This window comes from Vitis vinifera, chromosome 15 (assembly GCF_030704535.1).
Source record: "Vitis vinifera cultivar Pinot Noir 40024 chromosome 15, ASM3070453v1".
Classification (NCBI taxonomy): domain Eukaryota; kingdom Viridiplantae; phylum Streptophyta; class Magnoliopsida; order Vitales; family Vitaceae; genus Vitis; species Vitis vinifera.
Window position 1 is genome coordinate 21,499,748 of NC_081819.1, and position 27,452 is coordinate 21,527,199.

Genomic DNA, 27,452 nt, shown 5'->3' on the forward strand with positions numbered 1-27,452 from the left:
TTGAGAGGTAATGCCCAGGGATGGAAACAGACTCCATGCCCTCTTAACACTACTCAAATAATGTATAACAAAAATCAGGCCTCTTTTTTTTTTTTTAATATATATAGAAATGACACAAGGATATGGATGGACAGGGTATAATTTGGTAGTATGGTAAAAAAATTTGGTATCGGATAAATACTTTTGCAGGCCAACAGCTTCCCAAGGGCCGGGGCATCGCTGGGTGATCATTGGTTCTGATCACCCATGGTGAGAACCTGTGTTATAAGCTATAAGAATCTCAAAAATCATGAAAATCAGAGTTAAACAAAATCTGCTTAGGAAGTTGAATTGTTCAACCATTAACCAGCATTTCCATAACCAAATCGTTCCAAGAATCTATGGGCCCTGGCAAGCACCAATGCAGACAGTCATTCTGCACTGTTGCATTTTTATCCTCTGCAAATGGATGGAACTGCCTGTAAGGCCCCGGGTGCCCGTCTGGCCTCAACAACGAAAGATGGGTAGTGTCTAGTAGTTTCAGAATCACACCCCTTTCTGTACCTGCATCTGCAACTACCTTCTCAAATTCTTCCAGCTCGATATCACGCATTATCCTGTCTATATCTCGCATATCTATCTCACCTTCTTTGAAGGGTACCATTCTTTTACATGTCCCTCCACTGAACCACTCTCCATTCTCAAAGTGATCTGGTGTGGTAGTTCTAAGGAATACAAAGCCCTTGTGATCGGACCCTGTGACAAAGTTGAGAATCATCTGGAGTGCTTTCCGATATGCAAACTCAAACCCAAGCTCAGTCAAGTTCCTTCCAGGGCAGTAATGGCAGCCCATGACTGTATCATTCACATAGTAGATAGCAGTCTTGAGAAACCATTTCCCACCAGCAATTACCACATAGTCAAAGCTCTTGTACTGTTCAGTCCAATTTTTGTCGAGTTTGTCGAGATGAAGCATAACATCAGATGAGGAAACTCCATTGATGTCTTCAAATATATCGGCTTCTATAAGAAAAGGGGTCCAAATCACTGAAAGGGTGAAGTTGTGGGAGGGAAAGTGCCATCTCTTGGATCTGTACTCCTCATCATGGTAGACCTCAACGGCTTCTTCTACCTGCAGTATATAGTAACCAGAATTTGATCGATAGCCATTAAAAAAGCTAAAACAATTCTCAAAAAGATGCAGACTAATGTCATTTAGAACAAAACACCATGTGGGGTAGGTGTAGAACGCAGCTTTGTTGGTTAGAAGTAACAATCTATAGTTCTTATCGCATTGATTGCAAATAAAGCCCAAGCAACAAGGATGGTTCATCAACCATTAAAGTTCCAGAGAAGACAAGAGGAGGGCATGGAAACGGAATCAAACCGAGGAAAATCATTCCACATGGTAATTTGGTAGGATACCCAGCTCGGAAAATGACTTTTCAGCCTCTAAAAGGAGAAATTTACAAGAAAACTGGAAGCTGTCATCCACAATGAAATCAAAATCTTCACATAACTTAGCAGCATCAAAGGGAATATTGAGAAAAAAAACAGACCACACAAGCCACCAAGCCTTGCCCTAATGTCTCAACATTTGACCATGGAGTCAGGGACCAGGACCCAGCTCCATCTGAGTAAGAGGTTGATGGAACAGTCCAAAGGAGATCCACCATAGAACCCTTAGATAGAAGGGAATGCCTTAAATCACAAGATGACACAGGAAACGATGAATCACAGACAAGTTCTGGTAATGATCCTGAGCTTCTTCTACTCGTTCTGACGAAATAAGAAATGTAGGTGGGTAATCAACCAACAAACAATGCCGAAAATTATGCAAAACCAACTGAAAAATAAAACAATTCTTAGAGGAGAAATCAACACAAGGGAGATGGGAGATTTTCAGGATACCTGTGATAGAATGCAAAGCAGTGACTGCACATGATTGCGAGAAATGGAGTCGCCGATAAAAGCCCAAGATTTATTCCTCATTAAATCGAGAAATCTCTCTGGATTGAACCTGGGCAGCTCACAGTCTCTTGGATTCCACCTCCAGTATAAATACCCGGAATCCGGTCTGCCATTTCTCATACAATTTTGATGATTTTCAATGGCATGGCAGCTCTCATTAGTATAAACTGGACCTGATGGGTCTGGGATCCAATCTCCAGTGAAAATATCACATTTTGCTGAATCTAGATTGCAGAAATGAAATCATTATCAGTGAGGTTGCAGGGCATACAGATTAAACTCAAAAACAACCCACCAAATATGAATTATAGCACACATAGAAGTCTGGGAAAAGACAAAGATTCAATCTAATGGTAGACATATTTGTCTATACCCAATGATAGAAACTACCATTAGACAATTGGGTTATTCATGAACTCCTTTCATTTTCTCGGGAAAATTGGATGAATGAAATCATAAGTACTCTCAGGAATGGAAAGCAGAGTTGCTAAATATGGGAAAACGAGCAGAAAAATCAGAAGGCAGGTTTAATCTACTTTATTATTTTAAAAAAATGAATTAAAGAATGGAAAATCCATATCCTGTTTGGTTTCTTAGCATGGAAGTTGGGAAAATTAAAAAGAAAAAAATTGAACAGGTCTGGGAAAAAAAAAAGGACTAGCCCATCGATTTTTTTTTCCCCTTTTTAAGAAAAAGAACACCCATTTACTTCATGTGATTCGAGGCCTCCTCATTCACGCATGGTATCAAAAAAAGAAGGAAACAGGAAAAAACATATCCAATTTTGATCTAAAAACAGGCAATTTTATAACTTACTAAAATGATTTTATTTTTTGGTTTGAATCAGAAGTTATACTCAAAGATCTTTATGGACAAAATGAAAAAAAAAAAAAAAAAAAAAAACCAATTCGAATTTTCTCATTCATGCATGACTTGAAGAAAGAAAGAGAAAATGGGAGAAAAATGGCTCACCTTTCTGGGAAGTTTGGTTATCATTTCCAGGAAAATCAACTGAAACTGGGGTTTGAATGGGCAAAGAATCTTCCAGAGACTCTGCCTTTTGTTCTTCAGGAGCCAGAGACTCTGTTTTTCCTTCAGGAGGAGTCTCTACAGAATCCACAGCACTAGAAAATCTGATTGAATCAGAAAACCAAAGGCGAACAGCAAGACCCATTAACACAAAACAGAGAGCACACTTCACAAATGTGTGGTTGTGCTGGTGAAGTGAAAATGGGTTCATTTCAAACCTCATTTCCTGCACCATCAAAGAGAGAAAATGAAGAAGAGAGAGAAAAGTTGCAGAGTTTTCAGAGCTACCAAACAGAGTTATAGCAGGACGTGCGTTAAATATTAGTTGAAAAGAGAGAGTAACTTGGAATAAAGAAGAGTTTATAAAAGGACATGTCAGTCAGTTCATTTCTCTGTAGGTGTGGGTGTAAACCGTGGGGCAATGAGTGATGGTTTTTGTTGGGCTCTGTTTGGTTGGTGTGAAAATGGGTAGAGAAAGTTTCATACTTCCTCCGTAAAAAAAAATTCACATTTTGAAGCCTCTGGCTGAAAATTAAATTTTTCTCTGGAGGCCCATTTAATTTCCAAATCTCAAAATGGATAGCATACTTCTCTTTCAATGGAAACTCTATAGTTTTTTTTTTTTGGTAATTTATAAGAAAATGAACGGAATTAAGGACCATATTGATGTTCTTCCATTATTATTTTTTAAATTTATTATTTTAAAAAATAAAATACATAAATTAAGGCATAAATATTGTATATCAATTACCAATCTCTTTTTCTCTTACCAAATTTTGTTATAGCATTTAATCGAATAATTAATATATATCTCATAATCAAAATCCTAACAAAAATAAGATTTGATTTTCTTCGAAAGACTAAATAATTCTATATTCCCATTCTTTATTCCAATATTTCGAACATATCCTAAAAAAACATGTTTTAGTCGCTCTCATTCCGATAAACATTCTCAATCATAGCTTATATTTTAATTAATCTTATTCACATATGACATTCTCATCATTGCTCATATTAACATCGTGTGACAAAATTCATATAAATATTATCCTAATTGACTAGTTTTAAAAATTTGATACCACGTTTATGTGTTATAAATGAATCACCATTGGTAACCTTGTTTGGGCAAATATGGACATGAAGGTAGTAAGGTTATTGGTGTAATATGGGCCATAATTTTTTGTGTATGAAAGGACAAAATTGTATACAAAAATAAAAGAGTAAGGGAGATATGAGCATTAGAAGCAGGGGAGAGAATCTATGTCAAATGGTCTCCAACTCTTTTGTTCTCTGGCTCTCTGTTTGCAAATGGAAAGTATGAAGGGGACAAAGGGGTAGTGTCCCCATGCACATGCCTTTGATCCCAACAGTGTATGGATGGTGTTATCACAGCTGTATCCTTCGCCAATGCTTTTATTGCTGGGTCACTTCTTGCCTGGACACCATTCATTTCCCAAAGCTGCATCCCTCTGTCTCTCTCTCTCTCTCTCTCTCTCTCACTCTCTCCCTCTCTCTCTCCCCCTCTCTCTCTCTCTCTCTTCCCATTTTTTTTTTTTTTGTTATGGGTTTTTTTGGGTTTTGAAAATTGAAGAATTTTATATATATATTTCATTAGAAATTTATTAATTTTTTTACTTTTGATGAATAAATCCACTCTAGGATGATTACCAACTTTTACACTAAGAATCAACCCATTTTCCCACTTTAATTTGATTTAACTTTTTGGCCAGTTTTCTTAGGTTTTGATTTAGGGTGTAAGTGTGACCTTCTAACTTTAGGGTATTGTAGGGACCCCTCCCCTTGGAAAACACGTGGCAAGCAGCTCATGGTGACGCGTGGCATGTGTTATCAGCCGGACCATCATCATCCGGATTCCCCTAAAGATATGCATGGTGCAGTTATCCTACCCGGACCGCCTCAAGGAAGAGCAAACGACGCTGGCAGAGCGTAGACATCCGGATAGCCTCTACAACACATCCGGATAATCAGCATGAGCCATCCGGATATAAATCGTCTGATGGTCAATTAAAGTAAAGCGAGTCTTACACACAATCACAACAAGCAGCCATGGCCCACATCCCATCACTTGCAGAATGAGAAGACAAGAGGAAGTGACAGCAAGTCACTTCCCACGATCATTCTACATAATCACTTCCCACAATCTCTGACAGCCGCATCACCTACCATGGTCTCTGACAACCATTCGTAGGACGATAGTGCTCCTACTGACACCTATTATCATCATCACAACATAAAATATCTCTTCACCATTAATGAAAGGAGCAGTACCCCTGAAGCTATATATATATGCCTTCACACGAAGAAGGAGGGGATCCCCTGGTAACCTCTTGATACCTAGTAAAAGGCCAACTGATTTATATATATCTCTCTCACCATGGCTAACAAAACCATCGGAGGGTGCATCCGGACACCCTGTCCGGATGCCTTTTGCAGGTACAACCGCTGAATCAAGAACCCCTTGTGTGTTGAGAATCACGTGTCCATCCATCTAGCAGCAACGTGGAGCGCCGGATACGCGAGGCGACAACATTGGCGCCATCTGTGGGAAGGCTTTACTTTTTATTTTGATTCAGTCACTAGCAAAGATGGCCACACCTTCCCAAAGTCGATCATCTGGTAGAGGGGAGGAAGATAATCACGAATGGCGTCAAGCCATCGAAAAAAGACAGTTGGCAAGCGAAAAACAGCTAAGAGCTCTCCTCCAGGAGACGGAAAGGTTAAGGGAAGAAAACGCTGTGTTACGCATTCAAGCCTCAACGTCAGGTCCTCCTCGTCGTCAGCGCTCAAAAGGCCAGGTGGCAAACTCAAGGCCAGAGCCAGAATCAATATATCCTGGGTCAACAGGAGCTGTCCCAGGAGCATACAACGCAAGGCCCCATGAGCCACGCACACCCATGCCTCGAGCTCCCCGTGAGGAAAGCTCAGATTCCACTCATTTTTCAGCAAAAAGACAACGTGATAGAAAATCACAGTTGTCAAGTTCTATGCGCGCAAAACTAGGCCCACAAGAGCCTGGGAGATCAAGGCCACCAGTAGCCACAACCCGGGCGCCACGCCCCGATCCTATGATCGTTCCCATGGTGCAGAATGTACCTCCGCATCGTGACCCCATGGTCACCCCAGCGATGCGGAACGTTCGCTCACACCTAGCAGAGCGACCAGCTGGGAGAAACCTCCCAAATGAGCCACTCATTGGCTCCATCAGCAAAAGGCTGGATGACATGCTCTCCATGCCCTTTTGCTCTCATATCACCCATTACGAGCCCCCAAGGGGATTCCTCGTACCAAAGTTTTCCACATACGATGGGACCAACGATCCCTTCGATCACATCATGCACTATCGACAGCTTATGACGCTCGATATTGGCAACGATGCATTACTATGCAAAGTATTCCCCGCCAGCCTTCAAGGGCAAGCCCTCTCATGGTTTCATCGCCTACCTCCTAACTCTATTGACAATTTCAGGGACCTCTCTGAAGCATTCGTGGGACAGTACTTATGCTCTGCTCGACACAAGCAGAATATCAGCACCCTCCAGAATATAAAAATGAGAGACAACGAATCCTTGAGGGAATTTGTGAAACGATTTGGCCAAGCCGTACTTCAAATAGAGGTTTGCAGCATGGATGCTGTCCTACAGATCTTCAAGAGAAGCATTTGTCCAGGCACTCCATTTTTCGAATCGCTGGCCAAAAAGCCTCCTACAACGATGGACGATTTGTTCAGACGTGCTAACAAATATTCAATGCTCGAAGATGACGTGCGTGCAGCCACTCAGCAAGTTTTGGTTGCCGGACGGGCTTCTAGAGATAACGCGGACAGACATACCAAACCTCTGGACCGTCCAAAACCAGTTGACCGGAGACAGGACGGGCCAAGTCGTCCGGATAGGCCACCCATCACACCCCTATCCGTATCGTACGAAAAACTTCTCCCAATGATCCAAGGGTTGTCCGACTTCAGGTGGCCTAGACCCCTCGAAACGGACCCATCCATGAGAGACCGCAGCAAGAAATGCGCCTTCCACAAAGACCATGGTCATACAACAGAGACATGTTGGTCCCTCCAATATCTAGTTGAAAGGCTCATCAAAGCAGGACATTTAAAACAATACCTCCGCTCAGATACTGGAGGAAGGGACGCATCTCAACATCATAACTCTGGGGCCCCGAGGGCCCCAGTCGCCCCCAAGGCTGTCATAAACTATATCAACGGGGGCCCATCTGACGAGGAATACAATTCCAGGCGGAAAAGGCAGAAATTGCTGCGAGCCGCGTCAATACGCGAACGCATTAATTCCATCTGGCCGGGTCTCACTGGGGAGGGCCCTCGCCCCATAGATGGGACAATCATTTTCCCACCAGTAGATCCCACCCGGACGCTACAGCCACATCGCGACGCCCTCATCCTCTCCCTAGAAATAGGAGATTTCGATGTAAGACGTATCTTGGTCGACCCAGGTAGTTCAGCCGATCTGGTGCAAGCATCAGTCGTTGGCCATATGGGACATAGTCTCGCGGGTCTCGAAAACCCCGGACGAATCTTATCCGGATTCAACGGGTCATCAACCACATCCTTAGGAGACATTATACTGCCGGTTCGAGCTGGCCCAGTCACTCTCAACGTGCAATTCTCGGTGGTACAAGAGTTGTCACCCTTCAACGTCATCTTGGGACGCACATGGCTTCACTACATGAAAGCCATCCCTTCCACATATCATCAAATGGTGAGTTTCCTCACCAACGAATGGCAAACTGACTTGTATGGCAGCCAATTAGCCGCTCGCCAGTGCTATCAAATAGCACGTGAAGCAGTCGCTAACCAGGAGGATGCATCTCCCCCTGAATCCAGCCATACGCATGACCAATAACAATTATTGGGCCCGGCGGACAAGGATCCCCCGGCAGCAGATCCCTTACAAACAATCCAAATCTCAGAAGAGAATCATCACCTCACGAACATCAGTTCCCTCATGACACAAGAAGAAACTCAGAGCATACAAAATATCCTTCGAAGCAACCATGACATCTTCGCATGGACACATTCGGATATGAAGGGAATTCATCCCTCTATTGCCTCTCACAAGCTTAACGTCTTTCCAGCAGCCAGACCCGTTCGACAGAAGATTAGACGCTTTCATCCGGATAGACAAAAAGTTATCCGAAACGAAATTGACAAATTGCTGGAAGCCGGATTCATCAGAGAAGTATCTTATCCGGATTGGTTGGCAAATGTAGTGGTGGTACCAAAGAAAGAGGGCAAATGGCGAGTCTGTGTTGATTACACCAATCTCAATAACGCATGCCCAAAAAACAGTTTTCCATTACCACGAATAGATCAAATTGTGGATTCCACTTCCGGGCAAGGGATGCTCTCTTTCTTGGATGCCTTCTCCGGATATCACCAGATTCCCATGTCTCCGGATGACGAAGAAAAGACAGCATTCATAACACCACATGGCCTCTACTGCTACAAAGTCATGCCATTCGGACTCAAAAATGCTGGCGCCACTTATCAAAGATTGATGACTAAAATCTTCAAACCTCTGATAGGCCACTCAGTAGAGGTATATATTGACGATATCGTGGTTAAAAGCAAAACTCGAGAACAGCATATCCTTCATTTGCAAGAAGTTTTTCACCTCTTACGAAGGTATGGCATGAAGCTAAATCCTTCTAAATGCGCCTTTGGCGTGAGTGCTGGCAAATTTCTAGGATTTATGGTCAGCCAAAAGGGCATAGAAGTCAGCCCGGATCAAGTCAAGGCGGTCATTGAAACACCTCCTCCCAGGAACAAGAAAGAGTTACAGCGCCTCACAGGCAAACTCGTGGCGTTAGGGCGTTTCATAGCCCGCTTCACTGATGAGTTGCGACCCTTCTTCTTGGCAATACGAAAAGCTGGAACGCACAGGTGGACGGACAATTGCCAAAACGCTTTGGAAAGAATTAAACGTTGTCTTATGCATCCACCCATCTTGAGCAGCCCCATCCCAAAGGAGAAGCTATACATGTATTTGGCTGTCTCAGAATGGGCAATCAGCGCCGTTCTATTCCGCTGCCCTTCACCAAAGGAGCAGAAACCTGTCTACTATGTCAGCAGGGCATTGGCAGACGTAGAAACCAGATATTCAAAAATGGAGCTAACAGCCTTAGCCCTTCGAAGCGCTGCCCAAAAGCTCCGGCCCTATTTTCAAGCTCACCCGGTGATCGTGTTGACTGATCAACCCCTTCGCAACATTCTGCACAAGCCAGATTTAACCGGGAGAATGCTACAATGGGTCATCGAATTAAGCGAGTTTGGAATTGAATTCCAACCAAGGCTATCCATGAAAGGCCAGGTAATGGCTGACTTCGTGCTAGAATATTCCCGAAAACCCGGCCAGCATGAAGAATCAGGTAAAAAAGAATGGTGGACTCTGCGAGTTGATGGAGCCTCACGTTCATCAGGTTCCGGAGTCGGGCTCTTATTGCAGTCCCCAACTGGGGAACATCTGGAGCAAGCCATCCGGCTGGGATTCTCCGCGTCTAACAATGAAGCAGAATACGAGGCCATCCTGTCCGGATTGGACCTCGCCCTTGCTCTATCCGTCTCCAAACTCCAGATCTACAGCGACTCGCAACTAGTGGTAAGGCATGTCCAGAAAGAATATGAGGCTAAGGACGCACGCATGGCGCGATACTTGGCCAAAGTAAGACGCACCTTACAACAATTCACCGAGTGGACAATCGAAAAAATTAAGCGAGCTGACAACGGGCGCGCTGACGCCTTGGCCGGTATAGCTGCTTCCCTCCCCATCAGAGAAGCCATTCTATTGCCTATCCATGTACAAGTCAATCCCTCTGTCGCAGAAAATTCCACTTGCAACACCATTGAGGCAGACCAAGCGGATGATCAAGAATGGACGCATGGTATTGCAGAATATCTCCGGACAGGCACTTTACCCGAAGATCCTAAACAAGAACACAAAATCCGGGTGCAAGCTGCCCGTTTCACCCTGATTGGGGGGCACCTGTACAAGCGATCCTTCACAGGGCCTTATCTTCGCTGTCTTGGGCATTCAGAGGCCCAGTATGTGCTAGCTGAATTACATGAAGGAATATGCGGAAATCATACGGGAGGACGATCCCTGGCACATAGAGCTCATTCACAAGGATACTATTGGCCAACAATGAAGAAAGACGCGGCGGCATATGTCCAAAAATGTGATAAATGTCAAAGATACGCTCCCATTCCACATATTCCATCGGCAGCATTGAAATCGGTCTCAAGCCCATGGCCTTTCGCGCAGTGGGGCATGGACATAGTGGGACCCCTCCCAGCAGCACCTGCCCAGAAGAAATTCCTCCTTGTCGCCACTGATTACTTCAATAAATGGGTAGAAGCCGAAGCATATGCAAGCATCAAAGATAAAGATGTCACCAAATTCGTATGGAATAACATTGTTTGCCGCTTTGGAATTCCCCAAATCATCATAGCTGACAATGGTCCACAATTTGACAGCATTGCATTCAGGAATTTCTGTTCGGAACTGAACATCCGGAATTCATACTCCACGCCGCGTTATCCTCAAAGCAATGGGCAGGCGGAAGCCACAAACAAAACTCTAATCAATGCCTTAAAGAAAAGGCTTGAGCAAGCCAAAGGGAAGTGGGTGGAGGAGCTACCCGGCGTCCTGTGGGCCTATCGAATCACACCCGGATGACCAACAGGAAACACTCCTTTCGCCCTCGCATATGGAATGGACGCAGTCATTCCCACTGAAATAGGCCTTCCTACTATCCGGACCACTGCAGCAAAACAAGAAGATGCCAACACGGAACTAGGAAGAAATTTGGACTGGGCAGACGAAGTCAGAGAAAGCGCGGCCATCCGGATGGCAGATTATCAACAAAGGGCATCAGCGCATTACAATCGAAAAGTTAAGCCCAGAAACTTCAAAAATGGTACGCTAGTACTTAGAAAAATTTTTGAAAATACCGCTGAAGTAGGCGCAGGAAAGTTCCAAGCCAATTGGGAAGGACCCTACATAGTGTCTAAGGCAAACGAAAATGGAGCCTATCATTTACAAAAGCTAGATGGCACTCCGTTACTCAGACCATGGAATGTGTCCAATTTAAAGCAGTACTATCAATAAAAAGTAGACACAAGTACAAATGAGAAAGAAGTATGTTTTTATTGATATGAATAAATGTAATTACAAAGAGACCTCCGGACCACAAAAATACAGAAGGAAAAATTACAGCAGAAAAATTGCAAAAAGAGATAAACTATCAGGAAGCGGGCTTCTCGTGGAGCTTCTTTTCTTCACCCGGAGGAATCGAAGGGGTATCTCGCTTGATACCATTCTTCTTCATGCAGCAGCGATACCCAAAGATAAACGTATCATCAACTTGTTGCTGGTAATCCGCTGCAACCTCCTCCCTTTCCACAGCAAACTCCCGTTCAAGTTCTTCTTTTTGCGCATCCAGGCGCAGCTGCAAGTCTTCCTTCTGTTTCTTTTCATTCGAAACTTCTGTCCGGAGTTGACTCACTTCATCCCTTAGTCGGGCTGCCTCACCCTCCGCCTCATGTAGGCGACCCGCAGTTGATTCTTCTCGACTCTTCGCCTCAGCCAACTCCACTCGGAGGGCTTCATTTTCCTCCCGCATGGTGGATAAATTGGCCTCAGCCTCCTCCATTCTCAGACGCAGCTGATTTTCAATCTCTTGGCGCCAAGAGGAGAAGGTCCTCATATAGTCTGCAGTCTGCAGCAGCTAAGTAAAAAGATCGTGTTGTTGAGCCATGCCGCGGAGGCCCCTCACCAGCTGACACGCAAACAAGAAAAGCAAAGACTTAAATCGTACTACAACAAACACATCAGTCCAACAAAGAATCAAAAAGCAAAAGCACAAGACAACGGTATACCGTTTCTATCATATCAAACATCTTAGCAGAGGGCTTGACGGCTTTCCAGTCGGGTGTAATCTGCTTTAGCTTAGCCTCCAACTCCGCGTAGCTGAAAGGGCTAGCAGGAGCTGCGCCGTCAGCAGGTTCCTCCTCAGATGAGGAAACAGAAGGTGACTCTTGTCCCGGATTCGGGACCCCCAAATCTTCGTCCGGACGAAGATGTCCGGATGCACCTTCAGCCGGAATTATTACCGGGGCGGCTGAGGTCTCAGTTGCCATCTCCACCTCGCCTCCATCCGGATGAGCGTCATGGGCAGAAGCGCAGCTAACTTCAATCTCTTGCTGCCGCTCCTGAAGCCGCCCAAGGAGTCCGGACCGTAGATCGCGCGTCGAACGCGGCTTCTTTGGAGGAGGCCCTTTTACCAGGACTATGGCCAAGCGATCCGGGTCGTCGGAAGGCTGACTTTGGCTTTCTGCCCCCGCTTCCTCCAACGGGGCCGTTTCAGCTGCATCAGCATCCGGATTAAGGTTGCCCGGACGGTTGATAGATGCAGTTTCCTCAGCCACGTTAGCCAGACGCGCAACCGCGGCTAAGGAAGGGCCCGAATGATTCAACCCCGACATGCGTCCGGGGCCGCTTGAGATAGAGTGCGGAGCAACGTTTACTGGCTCCTCTATCATTACTTCCCCCTCATAGGTAGTTTGTGGAGGAGGGAACTCCTTGGGAGGAGTGGGTTCCTTTACATCCTTCCCATGCTTCTTCACCAGCTTCCTCCTTTTTCCTGAAGTTTTCTTTGGAGGAGAGTCCGGACCCCGCTTTTGTCCAGGAGCCTTCCGGATAGTGCCTTCAGTTTTTTTCTGATCTCGATCCTCCAGGAGCTTTCGCCGTCTTTCAGCATCAGCCTCTTTAGCTTCCTGATAGAGGGGCAGCTCCTTCACAGTATAATGCTCCCCAGGCACTATCTCATCCTTTGACAGTTTCCTGGGAAGAATATTGATAACATATTCCTGGGACTCCCGGACGACCGCTATCAAATTCCGCGCGGAAAGCAATGTCTTGTAGGCCCTCTCCTTGGGGTTTATCTCGAATAATTTGCAGACACAGGCGAAGGACGCCTTTCCCACCCAATCCACAAGGTGGCCCCTGAGTTCCAGACCTGCATTAACAGCAACAAAAGGTGAGAATTCCGTCCGGAAAAATCAGAAAAAATCAGCAAAGTAAAAACCGGACAAAGAATCGCAAAACAAGATTACCCGGAATTTTTAAGGTATAATTTGGAGAAAAAGGCCTCGACGCACGCTGCGATAACCCCGCTCATACACCCCGGACCGCCACCAGCCCCTTCGCCCCCCCCCCCCCCCCCCCTTTGTCGAATCTGGCAGCTCTGTCACCATTTGAAGGGAGGGCAGGTGCGCGGACAAACTGAAGATATCATTCTTTGCTTTCTTCAGGGAATAGACAAAGAACACTTCCAGTAGCGTAAGGTCGAGGCTATACAGCATATTGATGATGCTGCATCCCATCAGCACCCGGACAAGGTTGGGATGAATAAAGATGGGTGGAATCTGGGAGAAGTGGAGGAATTCCTTGAACAACGTCGGCAGAGGGAACCGGAGCCCTGTGTTGAATTGTTCCTTTGTGAAGAGGATAACGTTTTCTTCACCTTTCTCAGTAGGCATAGCCGCCTCCTCGTTCACCAAGTCTATAGATACGCCATTTGGGATGAAGAACCGCTCCCGGAATTCATTCACATCTAATTTGTCTATCGCCTTTTCACCAGCCTCGCTAACCCAGGCAGATGAAACAGTCTTTTTTGGAGCCATTTCGTACCACAAAGCCAAACCACAACCTACATACAAAAGCAATGCAACGGTTCAAACCAAGCAGTCAGAAAATACACAAACCCTAACCCAAAGCAGTCAGAAAAACCCCTCAAAACCCCCCCCCCCCCAAGCACCAACAAAATACCAACATTCAACAACAATCGCAAGCGACTTGTCCAAAACAATGCCCAAGCAAGCCAGAAATCAAGATTAAAGAACCAGCAAACGCAAGCAAAGGAATGACAGTAGCAAAGAGGTACGTACCAAATAAAGCTCTGAAGAAGAAGAACGGTTACTGTCTCGGTACAAAATCACCAGCAGCAAACAAACGAAGTCGCAATACAAAAAACACCGGTACAAAAGAGCTTTCGAAATTTTTCTCAGAGAAGCAAAGGGCGCAGAAAAAGCAAAGAAGAACAAAGGCTCTCAAGAGAATGCAGTAAGGAAAAAATACAAAAAGAGGTACAATGCCCTATTTATAGCAGGCCGGCCCCTCGGAAAACCAAATCAACAGCCATGTTATCATTGAAACGACATATTGCTTGGGGATACACAGGGTCGGCGGCTCGTCATAAATGCCTTTTATAGCTTCCGCACCCCCCACTCGCCACGTGGCCCAGTCAAACGAAGGGACCTCTTCAATTTTCAAAAGCCAGTTATTTTTAACCCGCCCATTTTTTCGGGCAAAATAGGCAAGTTAAAAAGGGGGGCAATGTAGGGACCCCTCCCCTTGGGAAACACGTGGCAAGCAGCTCATGGTGACGCGTGGCATGTGTTATCAGCCGGACCATCATCATCCGGATTCCCCTAAAGATATGCATGGTGCAGTTATCCTAACCGGACCGCCTCAAGGAAGAGCAAACGACGCTGGCAGAGCGTAGACATCCGGATAGCCTCTACAACACATCCGGATAATCAGCATGAGCCATCCGGATATAAATCGTCTGATGGTCAATTAAAGTAAAGCGAGTCTTACACGCAATCACAACAAGCAGCCATGGCCCACATCCCATCACTTGCAGAATGAGAAGACAAGAGGAAGTGACAGCAAGTCACTTCCCACGATCATTCTACATAATCACTTCCCACAATCTCTGACAGCCGCATCACCTACCATGGTCTCTGACAACCATTCGTAGGACGATAGTGCTCCTACTGACACCTATTATCATCATCACAACATAAAATATCTTCTCATCATTAATGAAAGGAGCAGTACCCCTGAAGCTATATATATATATGTCTTCACACGAAGAAGGAGGGGATCCCCTGGTAACCTCTTGATACCTAGTAAAAGGCCAACTGATTTATATATCTCTCTCTCACCATGGCTAACAAAACCATCGGAGGGTGCATCCGGACACCCTGTCCGGATGCCTTTTGCAGGTACAACCGCTGAATCAAGAACCCCTTGTGTGTTGAGAATCACGTGTCCATCCATCTAGCAGCAACGTGGAGCGCCGGATACGCGAGGCGACAACAGGTATGATGTCAACTTCAGTGTGTTTATTGTTTAAAGCTTCATCTAACTTTAAGGCATGAGGTCACTATCAATGTCAATGCTCCCTCTCCCCAAATATTAGGTTAGTCTCAGTACATATAATAAAGAATTATAACACCTAGATCTCATTATTAATAAATCATACATCAATATTTGCCCTCCAAGTTTAAATTATTCTTTAAATATTTTAGTCATATTTTTACAATCAAAGATGGTTAGGAATTTGAAGCTAATCCAACCTATGGTAATCACCCTATAGGGGGGTGAATAGGGTGATGGTCTCTTTTTCACAAATTTAAACTATGCAAAAATAAGAGACAATTATATGTAAATATATAATAAATAAAATAAACACAATTGCATATAATTTAAAAGAGTTAGGGAAGAGAGAGTGCAAACACGAGAGTTTATAGTGGTTCGGTACTTCCTTGCCTACGTCCACTCTCCTCAACCTCCTAACTGAGTGAGGGTTCCACTATCTTGAAGCTTCAACCAAGTTTCCAATCTCTTTACAATTGGATTATGGTTCCAATTCACCCTCTTGGACTTTTGGCTCCAAGCACCCTTTACACTTCTTCAAGAGATATCCTCCTCTTGAATAACCTCTCAAGTGATACCCTTCACTTGATAAAATTCCTCACAAAGATATACAAATAATGATCTCACAAAAATCCTAGTAATAGAACTTTAGGCTCAAAGATACAAGAAAAACTAGGATTGAATAGTGCACTAAAGATATGCAAGTTATGAAACAATGGTGCACTAAAAAACACTCTTCTAATGCTCAAATAGAATCAAGAATGATTTGGGAAGGTTAAGTTTTTAAAACAATGAAGATTGGAGCCCTTTTATAGAAGAGAAAATCCAAACTAGCCGTTTGGGGGTTCGTCCGGTCGAGCTATGGGTTGACTGGTTGACTAGTCATTAGCATTTAATGTTGGCAGGTGACTGTTGGGCATCGACCGGACCTCGACCGGACCTCAACCGATTGAGGTTCAACCTTGACCGGTTGAACAAGCATTCTGGAAGAGAGAGAAAATTTTTGTACCAGTCGATCGGGTACTATTCATGGGTCAACCGGTACTGTTCATACCTCAACCGATACTATTCATACCCTCAACCGATTAAGTTAGGAGTCGACCTGTTACTATTCATCCGGTTCACCCGATTTAGCCGATTGAGCCGTTTTTGGCTCAAAAACCAACTTTTTCAACTTAAGACCTTTTAAACAAGTTTGAAATAACATTTGACACAAAGTTTTAGTTGAAAACATGAAATCATCCAATTTTAAAAATATTTAAAACAAAATAACTCTTTGATGATTTAGGTGCATAAGTAAGGAAAATAATACATGGAAATTCTAGTGCACCAACAACCTTACAAAGAGATCTTATGAAGCTTAGATCTTTGAAAAACACTTCTCTTTGAGGTGGTCTTCTTCTTCATGATTTCTCTTTGGCTTGAATTGTCTTTGTGATTGCCACTTTGGAAATCGTTTTGCCTAATCACACTTTGAAATATAATCATTAGTTATAAACTTTGCTTTGTTATCATCAAAACCGAGATTAACCAAACCTTGGTTTCACAAAGATATTATCACTCTTTGGTGTATTTTCCTTTTTTTTTTCAAAGATATTATTATTTCAAAGATTAACATAATTGATCCATGTGTAGTATATGTAGTTTCAATATGTTATGTTTGCTTCCTAAAAATATTATAAAAAGAAAAAAAATATTACAAAAAATTATTTTCTCATGGTTGATTTTACTATAGATAATATAAAAAAATATAATTAAAATTATACATTTTTAAATTATGTAATTTTACTATAATGGAGGGAAATAAATAAAATGAGTTTAGAGAAACGTATAAAAATCATTTATTAAATTTAAACTATTTTTTATTTTTCTTCTACTTTTCCTTTCTATTTGATTTTCTTTGTATTTTCCCTCGGGAACCAATTATAGTCTTATTTTTACTTTATGTATGCCATTTGTCTTTTTTTTTCTTTTTTTTTTTTTCCATTTCTAGATATATTTTTTAAGAAGTGAGATCTTGTTGAGACAAAAATGGTTGTTAAAAGTATTATTATATGGTATTTTTTAAAAACAAATATATAGCATTACTATTTTTATTTCTTAATATTAAAAAAATTATATTAAATGTCACTAGAAAACAGAGGCTATTATATTTACCAATGGCATTTTAATATTAGTTATTAAATTTTAATACCAACCACTGAATTTTAGCATTATAATTTGAGCCTTTTCATGGTTCATAATTTAATTTTATTTGTTAATCAATCATATTTTTCGTATTTTTTTAATAATGTATTTTATATCTTTAATTATATTTTTCATACCATAATCACTTAGAGGGCTAAAAACTTAAAACCCACAAAGGGCCCAGTAGGAAATATGTGTCCCACAAGCCCATAGGGGCCCAAAAGGCTCAAAACAGAGTGAGCCCACCACTGAGGGGCGCTGAGTCCCACAATCATTTGCTCTTGGACCTTGAAATTATAGGTGCCTACCCTCCCAAAGAGTACAGAAAAAAATATCACAATAATAATAAAAAATTAAAAATCCTTTGTCCTTTTGTACCATATATGCCAATGATTGGACTGCCCAATCCCAATCTCTTTAGTAGTTTGGGCCTTTCACTTCTGATCCAGCCAAGTCAACTCAGCGACCCAACTCAGTCAAAAGAAATATCAATTTCTCGTGTGGATGCAGGGAAACATAGAGAAGCAAAGTCCAGAAAGAACACAACAAAGTAAAACAATTTAATCTTGTTTTTTGTTTTTCTTCATTTTCCCCAACCATGAAAAAACAAAACAGCACAGCACTCAGGATATATTCTAAGCTGCAAACAAAGTTAAGGGTTCATTTGGAAGTGATTCTAGGAAGCACTTTTAACATTTAAAAATTTCATCTTTCAAGTATTAAAAATGCCAGAAATGTTTCTTAGAATCATTGTCAAACACACGCTTAATCAAATTCCTTCTATCTTTATATATTCAAGAAAAGTAGCACCCACACAGTATACAATGAGACAATATGAGGAATGAAGAATTTTCCTAATTTACAGAAACAGATGCCAAACAGCACAAATCAGATTACTTCAATCGAATCAAACTACTACTAAAAAAAAAAAAAAAAGCTAAATGTGATTTCCTATAGGTTGTATTTTTGGTATGGTAAGAAATGTTTGTACAGGTGTTATTGAAAGAGATGTTTTCTTTCAATAAAATTCAAGGAGATTGTATTTACTAGTCTCCTTCATAGCACAACTTCAAGATCTTCCAGATGTTAGGCGCAATGGAAAGGCGTGGTACTTCCAATGAGTTTTCTGTTTATGCAGCAGACCTTCGAATTTTCATGCCAAATCCTCGCTTTGCCTTCTCAACCCTGTTCAAAATGTTGAGTCAAGATTCAGTACTAGTTTAGGGGTGATGCAACCATTTCTATTTCAATTTTCACAGCAACAAGATGAAGAAATTCATCACCTAAAATGGAGCCATATCTAAGGATTTTCAGTGGAAAACACTGTTTTTATGGAGTTTTGACATTTTCAGGAGAGTCTCTATTTGATACTAGTGATTATTTCAAACCCGAAACAATATATTTTCACTCGAATTCTAATTTCATTTAAGCTCACCTGCTATGTGTCCTAAAGCAGAACTTAGATTTTACTCTCTTTCAGATCCCCATGTAACCCTTGTCCGATTTACATACTAAGAACCCCTCTGACTGTACCTGCAATTAGCACAGAGAGGAGTCTACATGCATTCTGGAGTTTTCCTAGGGGTGGGTCATTAAGCACAGTGGATGGTTGATGGAAACATTCTACTAATTCAAGCAATTAAAACTTAGGAAAACACCAGTCAGAGAATTGGGGCTTACGTTGGAGCGAGTTTGCCAAGGCTCTCTAGCACTTCACCAGTGTCTCTATCTTGAACGCCTCCTGAAATATCAATGGTGTAATCCCTGTCTCTGGTAGTTGGGAGTCCTCTACTGGCAAGCAAATCTAGATCCTTTTGGTTCAGTTCTCTCCCATTTACATAAACACCAGTATTTCCAGCAGCACAATTCTCTGGCATGGGGTATTTGAATTCTTCAATAAATGGCTACAAGAAAGACAACATTTTTCATCAATATAATTTTGGGTAAAACCCAGATGAACTTAAAGTTGGTTTCAGAAATAATTTATCTTACAGGAATTATGCCAAGACAGCGCCCACCCATCATACCCCAGAATCCAGCGTAGAAATCATACCTGATAAAGGCAAACAGAGAGGGAAAACTATTAATGCCCCTGAAGTGTGAGAACCCGATTATAGAATTAGCTAACAAGCACACTGAAAATGCAACAAAGCACAGTATTCTGGAGCACGGCTAAGGAAGAATCTCCGAGCTTCCATGTAAAAGAATACATAACTAGAATTCAGAAGGGACCAGGGTATATCTGAATACTTGGCAGACTACAATACTGATGGTGGACATAAAAGGTTACTCGCTTTAAATGTCAGATAATACCAATTTTCCCAGATAAAGCAAACACAATACTTTTGGGAGGAAAAAATTAATGCAACTGATGAGAGTCATTATATATAATATCCTTACCAGTATTCTCCCGGATGGATTGTTCCAGCTAGCTTTTCAGCCTTCTTAACTAGACGATCTGGTATAAGGTGCCCATTAACCATAACAATATTTCTGCCTTGCTCAATTGTCTGGTTAGGTCTAGAAGAGTCCCTAAGGTCCTTCTTAATAATGCCAGCTAAAAATGGTTCCTCCCCTTTGTTGATTCCCAGATGATCATGTTCTCTGCTTGCATCCCCTGAATCTTGGGACACTCCAGTATTCGAGAACTCGTTGAATGAAACCTCCATCTCAGTTGCCACTGATACATCTTTCACTGAACTTTGTTGGGAGATGGCCTTTGATGGTATCACCTTCTCATGATCTGAGCGGCTACTTTGGTTTCCATTCCCAAAACGGTTCAATGCAAGATTATTAGAAGAATAATCAAAATGCTCTTGAAGAGATGAACCCGGAGGTGGTGGAGACAGGACAGCTTTCTTAGGCTGCTCAAGGGGATTGTCCACCTCTCTTGGAGCAATCAAACCTTCTTGACTACCCTCATTCTCAGGCGTGCTGGGAGATGAATGGAGGTTCTGTACCCTCTCAGGCTTCCTTGAGTTCAAACCTTGATCTGTTGGAACTGAACCAGCTTCTCTATCCATCGACTGAAAATCATATGCAGAATTATCATAATCATCAGAAGAGAAATTCTCGCTATACTGGTTCACATGGCCATGTGAATTTGAAGGGCGCTCATCCACTAGCTGATTCGTGCTATCATCAATCTCCTTAGAAGTTTTCTCTGTTTCTTCATGAATAGAAGCAACAATTTTATGGCGGTTGACAGCAAGGAAGATTATTGCTGAGCAGGCCCCACACCGGATTTTCTGTTGATTCTTCTTTACAAGGAGTATCTTCTTTGGCAGTCGTAGCAATTCACAGCAATTACAGCATGTTATAAATGGGGCACCTCCGGCTAAGGGACGGCAATAGTGTCTGCCATTAAGGAGAACCTCCCTCTGGGGAAGGTGGTGAACAAAATCACTTGTTTGCGTGTTAAGGTCACTTGGCAATCTTGTGTGGGACTGTGAATCATGAGAAGGCATCGGAGGAGGATTGGCAGTTCTAGGATTATAAACCCGTGGACCAAATGCAACAGGATTTTCTCGATGGTATGACATGGGATCATTTGGAATGTCAGGAAACCTTCTATTCAATAAGGCATTGGTTGGGATTGACCCCGGAACTTGTTGATGTCTAGTGTAACAAAGAAAACAAGAGCAAGAAGGATGGTGAAGGTTGGGGTCGTGGGGGTATGGTTCATATGGATTGGAGTTAGGTTCCATGTATCCTCCTGAAAAGTATGCATAAGGTGGCTGTTGTCTGTAATGACCTGGTGCTTGATCTGGAGGTCGTCTTTGCCTAAGCATTTGGGGTCCAAAAACATCCTCATATCCTGGAATATGATTTGAACCGTGCATGGATGGATAGGAGCCATGCATACCCTTCTCATGCCTATTATCATAAGGAAATGGCTTGGTATAATGCTGGAAATAAGGAGGTTCTGAAACATGCTTGTCTAGCATGAAAAACGGCATTGAACTCCTTCTTGGTCCAGAAGAGCTAGTTGGAAACCAAGCCTCAGAATCCTCATAAGCCTCCTCATGAAACATTCTCCTATCTAAAGGAACCTTTTCTTTAGGTTTGTCGGTCACATCACAAGTACGATTTAATCGATCCTTCAACTCGTCAAGTTGTCTTATAAGCCTGGCTGGATCATGTCCAAAGTACTCAACTCTATTACCTCCATCTACGGAACTACTACCATCCCTCAATGGCTCTCCATAACCATAATTTGATGGTCCCTCGTCTGAGTAGGTAGATTGCGAATATCTCATACCTCCTCCAATATTTGTTCTTGGGTTTCTCCGAAACCCCTCCACCTCGCCTCTCTCCCCAAATCGCCAATTAGAACTCCGCTCTGATCTCCAGGATGTGCTTGCATTTTGGACATGGGACTTCAATTCCCCAGTTTCCTTTTCCATTTTTATACCACCCAATTCATCTCTATTTGTGTTCGTATCAAGAGCAGTCTCGACAACCCATTTATCAGCTCTGTCCTTAGAATGATCCGGACTTTTCTCAGCATCTGAACCCCTTTTACCAAAATTTGAAGAACTATCATTTGACTTGACATCTGCATCAGAAATGTCACTCAAGTTATTGAAATTCTCTGTTTCATTTTCCAATAAATTCCCAGAATTTAGGGAAACTCTTTCAACCCTTTCTTCATTGGACGTCTCTGATGAAGTGTCCACGCCAGATTTTCTATTCTTTTTCCCTGTAAATTAAAAGAAAAAACAGTCAAACCCCCAAATTATTGAAAAAACCTCTCAACACTCCGTTTGTTTCTCCATAAAATGGCCGAAAGCAAAAGAAACTAGAATCTAGGACCTCACGGTTTACATTGTTCTGATTTCAAAAGAATGAAAAACAATACCACATAGTTGAATTAGCAAATGGCACAAAAAGAATTCGAGATTTTTCATTCCTTTTCTTCTCCAGTAAATTCTCTCAGCAACCAAATAACGGTAAAGGAAAAACAGAGAGCAACAGAAATTGCGCAAAACACCTCTAAAACTCTGTTTGTTTGAAGAGAAAACATATGAAATTAAAGAAATCGAACCCTCTTGTCTCAACCGAGCAAAATAATTGCATCAGGAAATGGCAAGTAAATGATCCAATAATTTGACTATTGCTCTTTCCCATTATTTTCTCGGCAACCAAACAGAGGTTAAAGAGAAAAATCAGCAATAGAATTGAAGAAGCTGTAAATTTCGACCCACCCCAATAACTGCTTGGGCAAACAGCACCCAAATAATCCGAGATCTCTATTTCTTTTCATTTCCCATTACTTTGTCTCAGAAACCAAACAGAAGGAAAAAGAACAAAAAAAACAATAATAAAATAATAAGAAGCTGTAAAACCCCACCCACTCAAATCCTTGCAGAAGCACAACAGCGCCCAAATAATCCGAAATTTCTATATCTTCTCATTTCCCATCACTTTTTCTCAGCCACTAAACATAGAACCAAAGAAAAACAGAAAGCGTAAAAGAAAATTGAAGAAATCGTGCCTTGAAGAACAGCACCGCAACTGCCACAGAGATAAACAGGCACATCAGGACGCTCTGGAAGAATATGCTTGCACTTTGGGCAACGAACCAAACGAACTTTAGCCGATTCAATCATTGCAGAAAATCGTACAAAAATAAAAATAAAAATAAATTTTTGAGCTCTGAAGCTTCGAAAATCGCTTCCCAATAAAAGCAAAATGGGATTTTTTTTTTTTTTTCTCTTTCTGAAAATGAAAAAAAAAATATAGAATTTTGGGAATCACTGAGATTCTCGAGAGCTAGAGGGCAGACAAATCCGAGCTTCTCCTCTGTCTTTTCTCCCTCAATTCTTTCGGATTGAGAAAGAGAGAGGTGTGTACGAGTAGTGGCGGAGGCCGCGAGTACCCGGATCCTTTTTTTTAATGTTGCCACGTTGGCAATAAAGCACACCACTCAAATGAAGCGACGTCGTTTGGAGGAAGCTTGGGAAAAAAGATTTAATTATTACTCAAAATGATACATCGTTGCTTGCTTCATAAAAATGTTTAATAATGGATTTGAAAGCATTGTGAGACAGAAAAATTAGGAGTAATTGATTGATAAGAAAGAAAGGAATATTTTATTGAAGGGTTAATGATAATCCCTATTTTACAAATCTAACCCTCATATTTTAAAATATGGAATGTAATTTCTTTTTCTCATAAATATTTTTTGTTAATTTTTTTTAAGCTCTCACATTAATGTACTTTTAAAAAACAAAAATATTTATGTCTAATTGAGTTGAATCTAAAATTTTTAAAAATTTATCATTTTTCTAAATTACTTCGTCTAAAAAGAAAAAAATTTCAAGGGGGATTAATTCAATAATTATATGGATTTTAATAGGTTTCAATTTATTTAAAACTAATCTAATTAATTCAATTCTAGGGTTGATTAAAAGAGGTGTACTACACAAAAGTTTTAATTAATTAAGCCTAAGTTTTGATATTAACTAGTATTTTAATTTAATGTATAATTTTCACGAATGACAATAAGATGGGTTTTTTTGGGTATTTGCCCATAACGATTGAACCCTTCGATTTTGAACTTTTTCTTTCATTTCTTTTTTAGTTTGGTGCACCAAGTTACTTTCGATATTTTCTTGTTCTATGAGTAACCTCTTCTATTAGGCATATGAAGACACTGATGCAAAGAAACTAATAAAGAGAAGACGAATTTCATGAATTAGGAGACCTAATCCTCAAACTCATATCTCATCGACGAAAGCTAAATATCTTATTTTACTGAGTCTCTCCTTTTTACTTAGGGAGCGTTCCACCATTAACTTTGATTGATGCGGACATCGTTCCTTCGTCATGAAATAAATAATAAAAAGGAAGTCCTGGATCAAACCGCGTTTGTTATTGAAGAACACCGATTAAGGGATAAAACATCCCTTTGACTTTGTCCCAAGACATGAAGGAGTGAAAGAAAAAAGATATCATAGTTAATAAAAGGAGTCAACAACTCAAAAGTGAAAGAAATGACACTTCTCAAGAACGAAAGCATTCAACCAACAATTAAAGAAAAAGTCATAAGGCACAAACCAAAATCTATAACATAATATGAAAACCAAAATGAAAACGAGGTTTGAGATAAATAAACATATTTTAGATAAGTTTGAAAATTCATTTAAAATCCAGGATGGGCTCCAAGTGGGTTTGGGTATGACTTTGTCCTACCCTACTCAGTCCGGATTATGTATAATATTAAATAAAAATTTATTTTAATTGATTTTTTTTTTTACTTTTATATATATATATATAATATTATATTTCATAAAAATAAATTATAATATGTATAATATTTATTTAGTTATAAGTTGTGTTTATTTTTAATAAAATTTAATATTTTCAAATTAAAAAATTTTAAAATAAGATTATACATTAAGATATTTATTAGTGCTAAATTTAATTTTTATTTTCCTGTATTAGCTTTGCAATTGTGAGATTTTATTAAATTTTAACTCATTTTAAATTAGGGCATTTTGGAAAAAATGATTAAAATATGATGTTTGAAATTATTTAATTTTGTAAGTGAAGCTGTTCCTTCGATTAGTCTATTTTTTTTACTAGGTACAATTTGTTCACCGCCGGCTTGGAAGAATCGTAGCCTTGGCAGTATCAATTTTTGCTCTCGGCGGTTGTCGGCAGACTTTTCTCTTGGGCAAACGCTACGTGCGCTCCCAATTTGCTAACTTCAGAACCAATTGTGGTGGAAGCAGTAAAAATTGGAGCCTTTCATTGGTGGAGGGAGATCCGAAGCATGGGATTGGGGGTGGTGGAAAGAAGAGAACCCTGCACGAAGTCAATACGAAAAGTCTGACGCGGAATCGGTCTTTGATTCTCTACCCCACACCTACAAGTTGGTCTCGTGGTCCCTATTCATGGTCATTGTGTGCGTCTAGTGGTGAAATGACATATTATTCCCTATGATATGCCGCTATTCACGATATACTCCTTGAAACGTGCTAGAGTCACTGGTAGGAGGTCAGATTTTTCATGACAGCTCGGTTAAGGCCATAGGATCTGTTGAAACTTGAAAGTAGGATAAACCAAGCCTTTTCTTTTTCATTTTTAAGATTTTTTTTTTCCAATAAGTCTAGGCTGGCTCTCAACCACCTTAGGAATTGGTATTAAATCAAGTTGGTTGGTTCTTCAAGAAATTAAAGTGTTAGTTAGAATTTATTTAAGTTATTAAATCAAACCTTAATGATGATTTTCTATCCATTTAAACCAAAATTAGGATTCACATAAATAAAAAATAAAAAATAAAAATAAATACCATCTTGTGTCTTACTCATTTTTTGACCAATTCCACAAAAGAGTTTTTTGTGGTAGAGATTATGACAATTTGTTTGAAAAAATCATATTTTTCATTCATTAATTTTATGGGACCCTTGACTTACTTGAGCATTACTAAAAAATTTTCCAAGTGTCATGGGAAATTCTAAATAAATTAAAAAGAAAAACGTGTGATTCATCTTAAAATAACGCGTTAATTTTAATTAATACTTCGATAGATATGGGATTGATGTGATATAAAACATTACAAAGACCTGTATTACTTTCAAAAATTGTAAGGTGGCTACTTGAATTGACTCGAGAAAAAGGAAAGAAAGTGTACAATGTGTTTAGATTGTTGAATGTGTTTACTCGGTATATACAAAATAAAGTTTAATATTGTGTTTTTATAATTTGTGGTGGTTGTTATAATTAAAGGGCAATATTAGAAATTAAGAAGGCCAATTTTTTTTATTTTAATATTTTGTGCCTTCAAATGGAAGACTAGATTAGGGTGACGATTAGATAAAAGTCAACTTTCTAGGTGTGACCAAATAGTAGTTTCAAATTAGGACATTTAATAGGTCAAATGCAAACCATTGTATAGTGGTTGTTTTGGTTTTGAATCTTAAAAGTCATAAGAGAAAGATTAAGGAAAAATTTTGAAAGCAAAAAATTAATATTTTTCTTTTGTTTATTTAATACTTAATATTTGGATGAACTACAAAAATTCACTTTTATCTTTTAATTTATGTCCTCACTTTGATTTAAATAATATCACTATTAAATTATGCCTAAATATTTAATGGTTTCTTTTATTAGTGTTAAGTTATAACTCTTCTTTACCGTAAAGACATATAAAATTACAGAAAAAGTGGTTTGAACTCACGGTCTCTCACCAAATCGAGTTTATAGGATTTGAGTTCAAGATCCATATCACGTTCCTTAACAATTGGTATAAGCTTTTATATAATATATTTGAATATGTTTATATTTCACATTTAGTCATAATTTTAAATTTAAATTATTTTTAAAAAAAGTTTAGGCTATAAATTAAATACAATTTAAAATATGAGAATTTATTTCTACAAATAAAATCATCTAAAATGACTACTAATATATACAAATATTAGTATTTCATTTATAATCTAACATTTGATAATTAATTTTATGTATGCTTAAAATGAAAGCATCAAATTATTTCATCACTAAGGAAAAACGTGCGTTGACTTCAATTCATGCGTCTCCATATAAGCTATGAGTGCAATACAAGATATTAAAAATTATAATAATATATACTTTTGAAAATTAGTGTGGTAGCCATTAAATAATTAGAATTGACTTAGTATAAAAGTTGAAGTTTGATATTGGACTTGTACAACTTATTCTTTTTTATTATATAGATAAAATAAAAAATTGAGAAATTAATTAAATTTTTTTTGGCTAACTACTCTACTTGCAATTTGTAGAGTGACATTTAAATCAAAGCCAACTCTATATCTTACACCCAAATAACTTGATATTAGAGAAAGTAGGTGTGACCAAATAATAATTTCAAATGGGTATCTTATAGGTATAGGGGTTAAACCATTAGATAACAATTTATATATATTATTAAAACTAATGAAAAAAAAAACGGATTTTGATATTATAATAAGAGTTCATTTGATAGTAATTTGAAAAAGTATTTATAATTTTTTTTAATATTTAGAGTTT

At 40.1% G+C, this 27,452-nt stretch overlaps 2 protein-coding genes across 2 annotated transcripts; both read right to left on the bottom strand.

Moving 5' to 3' along the window:
• Nucleotides 1-302: 302 nt before the first annotated feature.
• Nucleotides 303-3,363, bottom strand: LOC100263682 (protein trichome birefringence-like 25). Its single transcript, XM_002276719.5, has 3 exons — nt 2,923-3,363; nt 1,891-2,174; nt 303-1,111 (listed from the first exon to the last, which is right to left on the bottom strand). The coding sequence occupies exons 1-3, from the start codon at nt 3,212-3,214 to the stop codon at nt 335-337; spliced, it is 1,353 nt and encodes a 450-aa protein (XP_002276755.2). The 5' UTR covers nt 3,215-3,363; the 3' UTR covers nt 303-334.
• Nucleotides 3,364-18,203: 14,840 nt separating this feature from the next.
• LOC100246542 (protein ENHANCED DISEASE RESISTANCE 4) lies at nt 18,204-23,309 on the bottom strand. The gene is made up of 5 exons (XM_002276682.4): nt 22,936-23,309; nt 19,839-22,140; nt 19,431-19,491; nt 19,119-19,342; nt 18,204-18,623 (listed from the first exon to the last, which is right to left on the bottom strand). Exons 1-5 carry the CDS (start codon nt 23,048-23,050, stop codon nt 18,569-18,571), a joined length of 2,757 nt encoding a protein of 918 aa, XP_002276718.3. The 5' UTR covers nt 23,051-23,309; the 3' UTR covers nt 18,204-18,568.
• Between the last annotated feature and the right edge of the window lie 4,143 nt (nt 23,310-27,452).